Source organism: Hibiscus syriacus, unplaced genomic scaffold (assembly GCF_006381635.1).
Source record: "Hibiscus syriacus cultivar Baekdansim isolate YM2019G1 unplaced genomic scaffold, ASM638163v2 tig00110984_pilon, whole genome shotgun sequence".
In the NCBI taxonomy this organism is placed as follows: domain Eukaryota; kingdom Viridiplantae; phylum Streptophyta; class Magnoliopsida; order Malvales; family Malvaceae; genus Hibiscus; species Hibiscus syriacus.
In genome coordinates this window covers 113,700-130,982 of record NW_024062938.1, presented here as the reverse complement: position 1 = coordinate 130,982, position 17,283 = coordinate 113,700, and the positions used below count along the sequence as shown (strand labels likewise).

Below are 17,283 nucleotides of genomic sequence, written 5' to 3'. Positions count from 1 at the left end.
GAATCTTACTTGATTTTTGGAGTTGACTTGAATCACCACATCCCCTAACAGGTTCTTGATCATTTGCTATCATCACATTGGCTGCAGCGCTAACCTTCAGATTCTCACCCGAAGTCTTCATCTTTTCTTGTGTAACAGGGTCATCTGATGATTTCTCCCCATATATCACTGTAATCATCATGCTCATCAACTTGGACATTTGTTCCCTAGATTCAACTTGGAACTTCTTTACTTCATCAATCATTTCTTGTTGGGTCTTTACGAGCCGTTCTTGAATTCTCTCGATCCTACTAACTCGTGCTAATATCTCATTCATTGCTCTCTATCTTTCCAGAAACACGTCTCGGGATAACTTTAATTTGCTTTCAGAGCTTCTTCTATCTCATCATTCACGAGTTACTCTCATATTTTCATGATTGATGCATGTAAAAATGCTTAAATTAATACATGCAATGCGAAAATGCAAAATGCAAATGCACGAGGTGTTAATCCCAAAAGTGACCACTTAAGAACAACCGTTCACTTAGACAACAAGAATTTCGTAAGTACACCATGTAGTCAAAATACAACTGCGATTTTTCATCTCTTCATTTCCTTGAGTCGTACTCTTCATGGGATCTGGTATCGCACCTCCAAAGTTGTTGGCGTATTTCATCACCTTTGATGACGTCGAATGTCTTTAAATTGAATCTTGAAATCTCCATTCTCACCTCCAATGTGAAGTGGTCTTCATGTCGTTATGAAGGGTCTTCTCGTCCTTGGTATGACTGTATCTATCCCTTGAGTCAACATCTTGGCCTTTACAGTTTCTTCAATCAGGTTCAAATCTCTTCATTCATCGGCCGTCCTTCATGGATCGTTTGAACATCTCTGGATCTCCTGGTTTTGACTACATAGTGGAGAATTTCTTGCCTTGATATGGTCAGCCTTCTTGTTAGTCAATCACTTGTGAATTAACACCCCTCGATGACATGAGGATGCAAATGCAATAAAATCACAATAAAATAGGCATAGAACAAAAAGGGTTAGTACACATAAGATAAACAACAAGATAGTGGATACCGTAAACATCACATAAAACCTACCCTCACATGCTGGCTACCCAATCATGCTTTAGTAGATCCTACCCGACATGATATCTACCCACATGTTTTGTCATTCATAAAAGATCCTAACCGCATGGTATCTAATTCACATGTTTTGTGCGAAAATAAAAAACCTAACCGCGTGCTTTTCTAGTTCTCATACTTCTTGCAAAAATAAATAAATTTGAGGAAAAAGGATAGAATGAGTTTCCCCTCTGTGACTTTTGAAGAACCACGGACAGAGATTCAGTATAAAACGGGCAGAGTTTCGGTATCACTAAAAAGGGTCCTCGAATTGTCCTTTGCTGGTGCCCCCTGGGGCTTGCCAGACCCTCGATTCTCACCCATTATAGGCTTAAAACGAATCAAGTTCAATCCGAGAGGATACATTTCCCTATATCCATGCGAGAAAACTCAATGTTTTCTCGTAGACATAAAGCATGTACCCCAGAGGTTACTTGCTAAAGCTCATGCGGAGAAAAGTAATTTTTCTCACGTAAGCGTAGCGTTCACCCCTACCTAACGGGATAGAGCACAGTTAGAAGGCTCTAAATATCAAAATGGTTGTTGCGACAGTAAAGGAGAAACCTATAATCCTTTCCCTCGATCCAAGAAACACAACAAACTAAAGTGAAGGTCAAAAAACTGAAACATGTAGATCACACGTTAGTACAACTATTTATTTATAAACCCAAATCACAAAAAATGAAAACAAGAAATTCCAAACAAACAAGGGCTCAAAAACCAAATTAAAACGAACTTATAACTTTCGTTTGCAAAGACAATTAATTAATCGACTATCGGCCTGACTCTCTAAAAAAAAGTCCCCAGCGGAGTCGCCAAGCTGTCGAAACGATTTTTTTAGGCGCGGGGGGGAGCGATTTTGAAAAACCGCATCATTTTTAATTATTATCTTTTCAATTGGATTTTAATTAAAAAACAATGCAATTTTAGAAAACCTCTCGTTTCAAAAAATTTGGGATTCCTTTTAAATAAATAAAAACGTAGGTTCGAGGAGTCGCCACCAATCTTTGATTAGGGTGTGATTGGGCACCCAAAAACATTGTCATTTTAAATAAAAATTAATTTTAATTAAAACGACAAATTTACGGTCTACGTTACCAAAATCCAAGTTCGGGAGTCGGTTACGTGTGGGGAAGGATTAGCACCCCCACAACGCCCTAAATCGGTACCTAGTCGATTAATTAATTTCTTTGCGACGAATTTCACAAGTTCAAATTTAATTTGATTAATGATCCCTTTAAACGACAAACATGCAAATTTGCAACATTCAAAGCAACAAAATAGGTTAAATTAAAATTACCAAGCCATTAGAAAGATAAAGGATATTCGATTATTTACAAATATTGAGACCAGATCTTTAGGTGAGTTCTAACGATCTTTTCTCAAATAATTTAAATAGCCGAATATTTCTTTTTCTTTCATTCCCAAATTTTAAAGTGATTAATCCAAATTTAATTAGGCGTTACTGGTGGGATATACTTTTAATTTAAAATCGTCAAAACGGATATCTAATCAGTTAAGACAACCACTTAAAACAATTTTAAATTAAAAAGATATTACCCTTAATTAAATTATGTAAATGCATCGAGTTATGCACACGAGGTTAACATACGATATTAAAAATTATCTAATTAATAAATAATATATGAAAAACTAACATGCACTAACATTACTTAACATATTAGTATGTAACATACTAATGGGACTTAAATACGAAAAAATAAAAACATAACATACCAAACTATACACATTACGCTGAAAACCAAATCACATTAAACCGAATTTTAATATCCAAAATATAAACAAAATAATCGTTGAAATGAACATACGAGTAGTACACATAGTAAACAATGAAACCAGAATAAAACAAATCATCACCATAATGGACTAAAATTATAATAAACCCTAAACATACATAGGACTAAAAAGAAACATGCAAAACATTCAAAGTCAAAAGTCTAAGAAAACAGAAACTAAGTATATTACCACTCAGGACTAAAATGCAACATGCAGAACATGAGGGTCAAATGTTTAAAACAGTAAAGATTCAACTAAAACACTACTTAGGACTAAAATTAAATGCGGGTAAAATAAAGAGACAAAATTATAAACATGCAAATGTTGATTTATGGACTAAAACGAACATGCAACAATTCAGAAGTTAAATGTCTAAAGTAACAAAAGCTAAATGACACAACATTTGGGACTGAAATTAAATACGGGTAAGATATGGAAACAAAATTACAAACATGCAAACAAGGATTTATGGACCAAGATGCAACATCCGAAAATTAGGAGACAAAACCAAAATTCCCATAAAGCTCGACTTAAGGACCACACTGGAATGAAAAGAAAAAAGAAGGACCTAAACTGCTGTTAGCCCATTCCTAAAACCCGGTTCACCTCTACCAGCCTCAAGACGCTGCCGTTTCACGCCTCCGTGAAACTACGCCGTTTTGGCGTGATGATATACGGGGTATCAGGGTAAGCATTTTACCCTAATTTTATTTCATCTCAGCCTAACCCAGACAGCCCCTTCGTCGCTTCTCTCAAACTCTCCCTCTTCTAAACGAAACAAAGGCCACGCTCCTCGCCGTAGCAGCCTCCGCCTCCTAATGGCTCCGATAAGGAACGCCCAAGCCTTAACTCTTCACTCTTAGAACTCCCAAGACCTAAATACCTCAACCACAAAACCCACTACTAACCACCATAGCCAACAAACTCTGATGAGGAGTTAAACTCATACCCAAACCCCCGACGGCCAACCTTACCCCGAAAACGGAAGCTAAAGGCCAAGGAACTAAAGAGTTACCTTCTATCTGGGGATGATTTGACTCCGATGAATGGCGATGATACTCTCGGTTCCGGAAAGGTAAGGGTTCTCTGACTTTTGGGTCTTCTAGTTGCTAATTTCTGTTCGAAACTATTTCTATTTTTGCTGAGGGTTGCTTTCTGATCTTCGTTTGGATGGCATTTCACTAGTTTTTAGAGCTCTTCATTTTTTAGGATGATTGTAAAAAAACGAAAAAAAGACTTATGAAGAAATCGGGAAAACAAACTTTTTAAAAAAATGATTTCTAGCCTTTCATTCATCTGTAAAAATCACGGAAGGATCCCCCGTTCACATTGCTCTCGAATACGGGGGGGATCCTTCTCCAGTTACACTGCTCTTTCTTCCATAACCCCCTTTGTTGTTACTGATGAAAAGAAACCTCCTCTGTTGGTTTTTTGGTTCCGTGCTCTGCTGTTCGTGAGCTCTCTATTGGTATCCTTCTTTCCCTGCTCTCATGTTCTTTGCTTGTTCTCCAATTGATCACTGACCCCTTCTGCTCGAAATGGTTACCCCTGTTCCCCTCCTTTTTTGGTGAATTTTTTTGGTTCTGTTCTTGATGGCTCCTGCCCCATGGATATCTCCCCCTCGTTGATTAAAGCCCTTTGTTGTTAATTGTTCCCCGTGATCTCTTCTGCTAATTATCTTTGTTGTCTTTCTTCATTTGTGCATGGTATGGGCATGAGATGGACTGGGCAGTGGAGTAGGAGCAGCAGGGCACGGGTGATGGGGAACCGAGCTGCTCGGTCAGAGTGCTGGCAGGGTGATGTCTATGCAAGCAGGCTTCACGTGGGATGTTGCTCGGTCACAGCTGGGAGCTGAGCCTTGTCTGCTCGGTTGTAGTGCTGGCAGGACGTGGTTCACAAGCTACTATTGGGCGCTCCACGTGGTGGAGCTCGGGTCAGGTTGGTTCGCGCACTGTCTTGGGTTCCTGTGCAGGCTGGTTTGAGGCTCAAGGAGGACTGGGAACCGTTGTGAGCTTCTTCAGTAGAAACCCTAATGGGTTTAGTTTTGCAATTGGGCATGTCTGGTCCAGCTTGTTCTAAGTTGATGTAGGCCTGTACCATTAATGATAATATTAGTGCATTTTAATTATTTATTTATTTAATTACTTAATACATATATATATATATAGTAATAATTACTTATAACAATATTAATAATAATAAATTCGAGTTAACTTCGAATAAGACCCCGGACAAATCGAGTATCTACAATTTATTCTTTATTGTTTAACTTATTTGTCAATAATATACTAGTACGTGGTTGTATATGTAGTATTTGCATGATTGTTTGAAATTTTTAGGTACAATATCAAAATTTGTTCTCTAATTTTTGCTCGAATAGTCATTTTAGTCCTTATTCTTTTTTTGAGCACTTTAACCCTCAATATATTTTTTTTATCAAAATAGCCTATAATGTTTGAAATCGTTAGTTGACTAATGATCAACATATATTATTAACATGGAATTTTCATATACAATAAATTGGTGATGTGTCACATGCACATCATCCAAGATAAAAACATGACATGTGTCACATTAATAATTAAATAATATAAAAATGTTACATCAATAATACGAGTTGATTATTAGTTAACTAATTGTTTTCATATAACATTAGTCATTTTAATGAATATTAAAATATTTTAAAAAAAATAAGAACTAAAAATGATCATTCGGATAAGAGTCTACTTTTAGCATTATATTTTTTAATCACAATAAAAATTTCTTCATCATTAATTGTTATTTCAATTCAAGCAAGAGTGAAAGGCAAATGAACTACCATTGATAGCGATAATCTGCATGATCAACTCCCAAACATCAATTTCATTTTACCATCTCCATCACTATCAAGATAAAACTCTACGTCTGGGGCTGGCATTTTCTTACAGAACATGTCTGAAAATGATGGATTCAAACCCACCAATAACCACCACCGAAGAAAATGGAAAAAAGCAAGAAGCTTTGACAAGCAAGCTTTATTAGCTTCAGCTCATCCATCAATTTCATTGCTTATAACGACCTTACTTTTTTTTTAATTTTAATTTTCTCTCAATTCTGTAATTAAGATAATGAAAAGTCAGCAACAAACATTTACCAACTTTGTTCATTGTTCCTCCAACGTTTGTTGTTCACCTATCTATTTTTCAAAACATGACAATAACAAATTCATTTAGCCCAAGTCATCATTTTTTTCTTGTTTTCCAAGGGTTTTTCTCTTTTCATATTTCTAACATTTAGCCAATGGTTTAGCTATTCATCTTAACTAATTCATACCATAGACCAAGACTTGTTCAAACAAGCCTAAATCATTATGTGACTAGAAGGGGAGAGAGAACAAAGGATAGTCCCTGAAGTTGTTAACTTCTCATAGTTTGGTCCCTAAACTTTTTGTCCACATTAGTCATTGAAATAAGCATTATGTTGTATATCTGTAATTGTGTATATATCACGTATTTCTTTTCGCCAAAATAAGCGTTAAAAATTCTATGATTATTTAAGGAAAAGCAAGAGTTTTAGAACATAAAGTTGAGTTTTACCAATGGGGTTGGTTCAGTTGGTAAGCAGCATGATATCGTTTAAGTAAGGTCTCAAGTTTGAGTTCTTGTGTATGCAATAAATTCCCGCTAGGAGGCTCACCCACCAAAACTAGGTGTATGACCCGGGTCGATCCAGATTAATCAAGGCGAAGCCTTGGAAATAAAGGGCAAAAAAAAAATTGAGTCTTTGGCATAATGTCAAAATATAGATGAAATCTGACCCAAAAAACTAGTACCTTAATGACCATGTTATTAGATTATTTTGTTCTTGTCCTATTCCGAAAGTGAAATTACCTACGTCGCTGTCTTTTGACAGGCATTCTGAATAACTAATCAATCAATTTCAGATAAAACTTGGTATAATTGTTTCATATCGTTATCGAAATTGAATAACCTACTCTTGTTGATTCAGCGATAAAAGAACTCAATATCCCTTCGGATTCACGATCTGATTCATCTCGATTATAGATTAATTAAACTCAATATATATTATTATATTCCGAAACATCTTAAGAAATAATGATCGAGAAACTACTGGATTAATGATAAGAATCCATGAAATAGAGCTTCAAGTCTGTTGGCTTGAACTCTATGGGAAAATCTTTTATTTTTTGAAATAAGATAAAACAAAATAAAATTGAATAATGTTGGACTTGGAACATTGCGAGTGTCAAAACGATGATTGTAAGATTTATGTTATGAGCAGATTTTAAGATAAATTTGAATAGAACATAAGCAAACGCGTAAGCAATGAAAAGGAAGACAACTTGGACCTTGTTTAGTTCATCAAACATACGCCACACGAAACACTGCATACATTATAATATGATGTGACCACATTTCTTACATAAAATCTCTCTCTCTCTCTCTCTAAAAAAAGGGATATTTTTAACTGTTTTTTATTGACACTTCACCTAATTCATCATTTAAAACAACTCGAGAATGACCGGTTCAAGTATCCACATCCCACCAGCCAAGTTGTTAAGAAAATGCTAGTTAGACTCGATCAAAATCACTATTTTTAATAGCATAATGCAATAATTACCGAGGTTTAATTCATTTGAACATCCTTAAATTATGGTTTATATTCTAAATTATTTCCAAATTTTCTAAGTGCTTTTATTGAGCCTTCAATATATAGTATCCTATCACTCTAGTCATTGGGCATCAAATTGGGTGTTAAATATTAATTTAAATATCATGAATCATATCTAAAATACGTAAATCAAATTTTAAATAATCTATACACATAGATAATTTACATCTGACGTGCAGAATAAAACTTCTAAAATATTAATGATATCATACGATATTGTAACACTTTATATTCAAAATGTTTATCCAATAGGCATATATATTTAAAATTTTACACTTATATTTTAAATATGCTCAATATTTGATTTGAGTTGTCACATATGACTGAGTAACTCCCAAAATGATGTATATTGAAATTTACCTAAATGATATTTTAAAATGTGGTTTTAAAGTTTAGAGATTAATTTAAAATATTAGTGTCGTTAGGTATGTATGTTGAAATTAACCCTTTTGTTAAATGTATTGAAAATGAGAAAATAATAGTCTTCTTCCTTGAATGAAGAAAATCATTATAGGATTCGTAATTATTTTAAGGTCAAACTATTAAAGTTTGTTTGATATATGACCTGGTTTTTAATTTATTTTAATTTTTATTTAGAAAGTCTAAAATTTTTATTTTAAAAAAGCCTTAAATACTTAATTTCTCACATGACCTTAAAATTATCTTCCCCCCCCCCCCTACACTCCTCGTCGCCTCATCATTCTTTAAATCACCTCTCCTCTTGATTGAATCTCAAATTCTACAAAATTCGCTATTTTTTCTTGCGAATAACACATACTCGTCTTCCTCAAACGTTTGTATCGACACTTGCATCTCTCGTCGTGATCTCATCACCTCTTGAATCCCTTAATGCCACGTAGGTCAAATTCTTTTGGACAGATTAAATAAAATTATATTTGATGATTTGGTCATTTTAGTCTATTTTTAAACTAGCTGTCAGCTTTTTAAGCCTTTTTGAGGTCAATGAACTTTTGTATATTTTTTGCCATGGAAGCTACTCTATTGGTTTGCAATATAGCCTCGAGGATAAAGAAATTGTGAATCCACCTCCTTATAATATTATTAATGGTGCGTCATTAAGACAAATAGATTTAATCATTTTAATAAATTTAATATCCAACATTTATAACTTTTCCCCTTATTGTGCTCTTTTTGCAATAGAGATAATAATAATTATGAACTTCCTAAAAGTGTTAATCTTTTAGTTTTCACTTTTCTAAAAAAAATAAAAATTTATCAATCCCACTTTTAAAGGGTTATGTATATTAGTTTGAATTCAATCAAATTCTTATTTTGAAGATAAACCATTTTAGTTATAAATTTAAGATATCAAGCATTTTGTTTAAACAAAAAGATCTCAATGATCAAAAGTATAGTTATTATTTTGCTACGGGATATTTAAACTTTTATTATCAATTATACTATCACTTGTAATACCCTTAGGTTAATAATATATATATATATATATATATATATATATATATCACTTTTCTAAAAAAAATAAAAATTTATCAATCCCACTTTTAAAGGGTTATGTATAGTAGTTTGAATTCAATCAAATTCTTATTTTGAAGATAAACCATTTTAGTAATATTTTTTTCATTCACATAGTATAAATTTAAGATATCAAGCATTTTGTTTAAATAAAAAGATCTCAATGATCAAAAGTATAGTTATTATTTTGCTGCGGGATATTTGAACTTTTATTATCAATTATACTATTACTTGTAATACCCTTAGATTAATAATAATATATATATATATCACTTTTTTACACTTGATTTATTAATGTTGGTGGAAGGAAAAAAATGAATTTCATGTTTACAATGAAGCTTAATTTTCAAGTTTTAGGTAATGGTGATTTTAGTAGGTTGCTTTTCAAGAAGATTAGTTTGGGTTTCACATGTTAATTGATAAACCCTTTTGCTCTTCCAACTAAAACAGCAAATCAATTCCCCAAAACAAAAGATATCTATACGGCAAGTCTACTTTTTAAGAAAGTTCTTTTAAATTGTACAGCAAATCACTTTCTTGGTTTGGCTAGAAAAGTAATAACTTTGGCTATAAGCCTATCTTCTTCATTTTTTTTTATAACGTAAGACCTCCTAAGGCTGGGTTAAAAACTTAGATCCTATAAGGTTGGGTTAAAAAGCCCGACCCTACAAGGCAACCTTCGGAGGGGTTCAAAGAACACACCACTCTGTCCCCCGCTTTTTTCCAGGATTCTCAGCCAGCGCGATTCAAACCTATGACATATGATTTAATTGATTTTAATATTATCATCCTCAATATTTGAAAATGTGCGTTTTATTTAAAAATTAATGTGTTTGTACCCTACAAGATCTTGATTACTATGATGGATTTGCTTGAAAATCAACGTGAAAATTCTTATGAAATAAGCAAAGCATTTGAAGGAAAAGTGTTGACAGAGTAGTGGGTGCAACAACTCCTACAACAGGGTTGAATTGAACCCCCAAGCTTTTCTGGCCTGAGCATTTTGTTGAATCAAAAACCTAACCCCTCCAACTTTAAACAACTCTTCCCATCCCATTTATCTTCCCTATATAAACCCATCTCTCTCTGTCTCCCACTCGGTCAAACACATTCTGTAAATTGAAATAAAAGGTGAAAAATGATGGAGACTTTGAAGAATCACTACTTTTCCGTGGTTTTCCTCGTCATTTGTTCTGCAGCATTGTCCTTAGCGTTTCCCCAAGTTCAAAGACATCAGTTTGTCGTACGTTTTCTTTTAATCTACTTCGATATTCCTTAATTGCTGCTGTTTCTAGTGAAAAGAAGTGACAGTTTAGTATGAATGGAACAGATTCAAGAGACACCAGTGAAGAGGCTGTGCAAGACTCAGAACAGCATCACCGTGAACGGCATGCTTCCCGGTCCTACACTCGAGGTCCGGAATGGTGATACGCTCGAAATCGAAGTCGTCAACAAAGTCCGATATAATGCCACCATTCACTGGTAATTAACTAGTACATTCACCCTTGCATGCATGCACTTTGAATTATCATAACGGCTTCCATTTTGTATACTACAGGCATGGTGTTCGGCAAATGAGGACAGGATGGGCAGATGGACCGGAATTCGTAACTCAGTGTCCGATTCGACCAGGAGGGAGTTACACCTACAGGTTCACTATTCAAGGACAAGAAGGAACATTGTGGTGGCATGCTCATAGCTCGTGGCTTAGAGCCACTGTTTACGGAGCCATCATCATCCGTCCTAGGGAAGGCGAAGCCTACCCTTTCCCTAAGCCGAAGCGTGAAATGGCAGTCATGCTCGGTGAATGGTGGAATGCTGACCCCATTGATGTTGTTAGAGAAGCAACACGGACAGGGGCGGCTCCCAATAACTCCGATGCGTATACAATCAATGGTCAACCTGGTGATCTCTACAAATGCTCCTCCCAAGGTTTGCTATATATAATTCAATTCTAAATTTGGATTCTGTATGATGTTGCAGGACATTGACCACCTCATCTTATTTGTTTTCCTTTCCAGATACTACGATAGTTCCGATCGATGCCGGCGAGACCAACCTCCTCAGAGTGATCAATGCTGGCCTGAACCAACCGCTTTTCTTCACCGTTGCCAACCATAAACTCACTGTTGTTGGTGCTGATGCTTCCTACTTGAAACCCTTCACCACTTCAGTCATCATGTTAGGCCCAGGCCAAACCACCGATGTTCTGATCAAAGGTGACCAGCCACCGGCTCGATACTACATGGCAGCTCGTGCCTACCAAAGCGCCCAAAACGCACCCTTCGACAACACTACCACCACTGCAATCCTTGAATACAAATCTGCACCTTGCCCTGCCATAAAAGGCATCAATGGACCCAAACCAATCATGCCTGCTCTGCCTGCCTACAATGATACCAACACCGTCACTGCCTTTAGCCAAAGCTTTAGAAGTCTCCGAAAAGCTGAAGTCCCGACCGATATCGACGAGAATCTCTTCTTCACAGTTGGTCTCGGACTCAACAACTGCCCCCTGAATTTCCCTTCGAGTCGTTGTCAAGGACCAAACGGCACTCGTTTCACCGCAAGCATGAACAATGTCTCATTCGTGCTTCCACAAAACTTCTCTCTGTTACAAGCACACCAACAAGGCATTCCAGGAGTATTCACCACTGATTTCCCGGGAACTCCACCGTTGCAATTTGATTACACCGGAAACGTAAGCCAATCACTCTACCAACCGGTTACAGGAACCAAGCTCTACAAACTCAAGTATGGATCAAGGGTACAAATTGTGCTACAAGACACAAGCATTGTCACACCCGAGAACCACCCGATCCATCTCCACGGTTATGATTTCTACATCATCGCAGAAGGTTTTGGAAACTTCGATCCGAAAACCGACACTTCCAAATTCAATCTCGTGGATCCACCTCTCCGGAACACGGCAGCAGTGCCAGTGAATGGATGGGCAGTCATTCGATTCGTGGCTGATAATCCAGGTGTGTGGATAATGCACTGTCATCTGGATGTGCACATCACATGGGGCTTAGCTATGGCTTTCCTTGTGGATAACGGTGTCGGAGAATTACAGACACTACAAGCACCGCCGCTGGATTTGCCGATATGTTAGAGGATTCATCAGAAGAGAGACTCAAGAATAATTGAAATTCAGAAGTCCAATAATTTCTTCATTTTCCTAGCAAACAAAATCAGTGTTATTTTACCCAGCAATAGGGGGGCTAGTTCATCATATGTTTTCATTATTTCCTTGGGACAGATAAAAGTGCCATGTTTTGTTGTATTCTTTTCCTTATGGATAATATTAAAGATAAATTTGAAGCTTTTTTGGATTCGGTGTTTGTTTATCCATGTTGTTAGAACTAAAAGATCAAAGATTACAAGGAAAGAAACTGCAAGGATGAGTCAATTTGGGTAGAACAACATTGACATAAATAAACAAAATATGGAGTACTAATATTAATCATATATGTCCAATGCACGCCAAAATAACCCACTGAACAAGAAACGTAACTAAAATGGTCGGACTTGGATCCCCATTGGCTTACACCACCAAGGGCGGATGCACTTGAGGACCAAGTGCATACTCATTATTTTAGATGAGTTATTAAATATAGTTTAATAACTTAAGGGAATGAGAAGAAAATAAGAAATTTTACATACCCATTTTGTTGGAAAAAATAGTACTAAAATTTTTGAATTCCCATTTTTAAATTATTGGATCCACCACAGTACAGCACCATGATGCTGTAACACTAACACCGACATCCTTCCTTCCTACGACGAGATCCATCACAGACAATGCATCACCGGTAACCCCAATCTTCGGATAGTAAGCGGCACATGCACCATCAAATGGACTGATGCATGTACTTAGGACGAAGTTAGGACTCTTAGATGTCCAAGATGGAATTAAAAAAATTTGGAGAGGAATAGGAACATCTGATGAGGCAAGCACGAGTCTTGGCTGCCTTTATGTATCGGTATAATTATACTTTTAGTCTTTCTACAAAATTAATCATTCAATCTACTGTCCTTTTAGCTCTTTAATTAAAAATTCATTTTTGGTCCTTCAAAAATTATTATTTTATACTTTAGTCCCAAAATATATTTGTAACACCCTAGACCCAATTGGGCCTAAAGTGCCACATTGAGCTACCGAGGCAACCCTTGACTTTTAAAACCTGCTCGTTCTCTTAAAAAAAATATACTCAATGGTATCATAATTAAAAGCATACATAACTGATATAAAAACATTTTATAAAACGGAGCTCCATGACACATAATTTAAAACGAAATAATACATCTTGAAGTTTACAACTCAAATACATAAGTCCCGCTGCGACGGTGCTCCATGAACTGCTCCAGCTGCTAACCTACCAACGAAAACATCCAAAGGTTGAGCTTACAAAGCTCACAGTATAATCGCTAATCTAGAATAGCATAAGAGTTTCATAAACATAAGCATGTTGAAGACTGGGTACTAAGCAGTAGGCACATACATGACCTTGATCAAGTGCTACCTACTTAAGGCTTTATTGCTATATCATTGAAGTAGGATACTCACACTTTCGTTAGTCCTCAGACAAGGGCCTCGCTATGAGTACACCTTTAACAAGTCTCTACTCAAACTCACTACAACCGCTTTGCATGATCTAAATGCAAACTCTAACTCAACTGTGTATCTGGTCTCACAAAGCCATCAGACAATAACAACTGTGGATATAAAGTATGGCTAATCCACCCCTTGCGAGTGTTAGACATCGTGCCCAAATTAGCCGTCAGAGTGCCTCGCGTACTTATTGTAGTGTATCCGGGTAAGGACATCACACCTGCCAACCCACCCCTGGTGAGTGTTAGGCATTGCACCCAAAGTCAGACGCAAAAGTGCCTTGCACACTTGCTTCAGGTGTTCTCAGATATCCAATACCACTTGATGATCATCACCGACTGACTAGACTTATATGATTATACATACAAAGCTAAGGCCACACGACACTGACATCACTAATTAACTCCTCGTGAGTGTTCGGGCCTTATACCCTCACTAGCTCCTGAAGTGCCTCACGCATTTAAAATACCCCACTAGGGAAACTAAGGTAACCTGGGTATACCCTAGCATAATTGGACTCACTAAGGTGAGGTCATCCTCTCTCTGGATGCTATCTCGCTCATTCTATCTCTTAGAATGCTATGCGAAGGCTTATTGATATGTTACTGATGTTATTTATTAGGTTGCTCTACTTTGTCTTTTGATACTTAAAGGCATTTAATCATCATCTGCATCTAGCGAAGTCTCTACGCATTCTTGAGGTTTTACGATGATTTCTGCTGTTGATGATCCCTGGCTGCGCTATTTTCTTGCCCGATATCTTACTCGAGTTCAAATCTGAGTGGCGACTCTCTAACCGCTCTTATTGAAATTCCTTCTAATACCCCATGAATTGAAAGGATGACTTACACCTCCTAGGTTCACTGACATCTTCGAAGCTCACGTTTTTCGCTATTTCTGAATCTAACTTGCACATTGTATCTCTAGTCGGAATGTAACACCTATGACCCGTATACTTATGCCAATATAGATTATAAATGTCACATGAATTACTTAAAACATTTTAAAAATTCAAAAGTAATTTAATTTTTTTTTCAAATTATAACTGATAATATAAAAATATTAAATCACTTAAAATTATCACATAATATTTAAAACATATATTAAATAAAATACATCTATTTATAATAATAATAATAATACTGATTTATGCTATTCATAGTGAAATAGAGTAAAATAGTTTAGTTTAGCCATTACAAACTAGATCCAAAATAGTTCAACAAAACAACTAGGACATTCATAAATACATGCCACTAACTAAGTCAAAATCACATCAAAGGATGTCTTACTGATATTGTAATATACTCCTCGATGTTTGGTGTTGTTCAGCACTCTTTACTCCTACTCATGCTTCTTACCTACACGTGAAAATCATCACACGCTAAGTATACACTTAGTGAGACAATTAATGTGCAATACAACTCATGCATGAAATTAAATGTTATTTTCTAATGCAATAAGATCACCTTACCTGCATGATTGATATTTTACCATAATCACATGATAATAATATCATTATAATCATTTATTCCAATAACCATATCCCAAATGTAAACCTATGAAGACTCTGGGTATTCGAGTAAAATATATACACCGTAGTTCTAAACCTGCACTAAGCTTAAGCTCTAGTGCTAATCCGGATATGATACGTAGGGTCGTACACACCACCTACACTAGGTTTACACTCTAGTGCTAATCCGGATATGACACATAAGGTCGTGCCTACCATCTGCACTTAGTGTTATTATACACTAGTGCTAATATAACTTGCAGCTGCTATACTCTATGGCATGCCAACTATACACTGTCCTTCACCGATTTACTTTGGCATATTATAATTTATTCATCCATGGCATCATATAACCATATAATTAACATTAGGGCAGTTCATACCCAAAATAAAATTCATGGAAAAATATCATATTTGTCAGTGAATAATGCATTATGATTTCCACACTTTGACATATCAAGGTAATGTTGATATTATGAATAATTACATAATATCATGCTGATATAAACAAGGTAGACTCATCGCAAGTCTTCCTGGTGATGTATAAAACATCTATGTACAATGTCATGCATGTATTGCACTCACCTTGACACTTTATAATTTTCAAAAGATTTGCCTCACTATGCTCCCAACTTAATCCCTTTTATACTCGATTTGTTTCGATCAAAAAACCAATCACGATCTGTACAAAAATCAAAAATTGATATCGATACATATGTTAGTATTGTACTAACATAAATACATTTCCAAAACAAAATCGATAATTATACTTGAAACTTATTCTCTACCAAAATACTTCAGCACTTATTAATTCTTTTAATATTGGCACCAACTTTTCCAAATTATACAAAATGGTCCTTCACCATTTTATCACTTAAATTTTAAATACCAAAAATTCCAGCATTAAAATTATTACAACCAAGTACTTTTACAAAGGAACAATTACAATTAAACACCCCAACTATTCGAATATTGCATAAAAATATCAAACTTTCCAAAGTTCCAAAATGATCAAATTTCACATCCTAACACTCATTTAAATTCCTAAACAGCAATATCCGACATTGTACATCAATTATATAATAATTAAAAAACAACCCATTATTTTTCTAAAATTACCGATTTAACCCTTCAACTTTTCAAAAATTACCAAATGATCCCCAAATTTTTCTAAGGCTTCTAGAATACTTCCTACCTCATTTCCATCCCTTACATAATTTTCCATAATTTTTCTCATTAAAACAAGCTTTGGTCGAATGTTCTAAAGGTTTATAACTAAGGTTTCCATGATTTTGATTCGATTCAAGCATGAAATCCACTACCATCCACCTTACAACATCTATAAAATCAAAGCCATAATCAAATTTCATCAAAACAAAAGTTCTACAACTCTATCATTTGACCGAAAATCATAAAAGCATTTATAGGAAGATTGAACATATTTTAATCATCAAACAAGCTTGAAAATGAATCTATAGCCTCAAAAAATCAAGATTCATCATCAATTTCATTAACCCTAATGTGAACACAAACCCTACGATTTGGGATCTTCAAAATCAAGCAAGATTAGCAAGCATAAATGGTACCAAAAGATAGTGTTTCTCGCGTAGAACAATTTTTTATTTCACGGTATAACCCAAAATTCAAAGGAAATTGCTCAAAAATAGAAAAAAATCTCACCTTTGGAGGGGTTCACGGTAATTGAGAAGAATATGAATAAGATGACATGAAATTTTAGATAAATTTCAAATTAATTTACCTTTAATTTATGCTTTAATAGATATTAAATTTTTTTAATTGGGAAATAACCAATTTACCCTCAATGAAACTTCATATTTACCATCAAACCAAGAAACCTAAACCTTGTCATCTTCCAAAAGTCAAAGATGAACTAAAAAATTCACACTTTACCGATTTTCCCTTGAAATTTCCCAAAAATTACAATCTTGCCACTTTAATCCAACGGCCCATATTCAACATTGAATTAAATCCTCAAATCCAATGGTTAATATTATTTTCCAACATTTTAAAATGTCAAAATAATATTTTTTTAACTCTAATTTATCATCCTTCAATTTTTCCTAAAA

At 35.2% G+C, this 17,283-nt stretch overlaps 1 protein-coding gene across 1 annotated transcript; it reads left to right on the top strand.

Moving 5' to 3' along the window:
• The first annotated feature begins 10,181 nt into the window (after positions 1-10,181).
• Positions 10,182-12,352, top strand: LOC120148685 (laccase-12-like). Its single transcript, XM_039161729.1, has 4 exons — positions 10,182-10,314; positions 10,402-10,553; positions 10,630-11,003; positions 11,093-12,352. The coding sequence occupies exons 1-4, from the start codon at positions 10,210-10,212 to the stop codon at positions 12,184-12,186; spliced, it is 1,725 nt and encodes a 574-aa protein (XP_039017660.1). The 5' UTR covers positions 10,182-10,209; the 3' UTR covers positions 12,187-12,352.
• Positions 12,353-17,283: the final 4,931 nt, after the last annotated feature.

Coding starts and splice junctions, on each gene's coding strand:
- LOC120148685 (XM_039161729.1), top strand. CDS start 10,210: ATGATGGAGACTTTGAAGAATCACTACTTTTCCGTGGTTTTCCTCGTC. Junction 10,315..10,401: donor TTCAAAGACATCAGTTTGTC/GTACGTTTTCTT, acceptor TGAATGGAACAG/ATTCAAGAGACACCAGTGAA. Junction 10,554..10,629: donor TATAATGCCACCATTCACTG/GTAATTAACTAG, acceptor TGTATACTACAG/GCATGGTGTTCGGCAAATGA.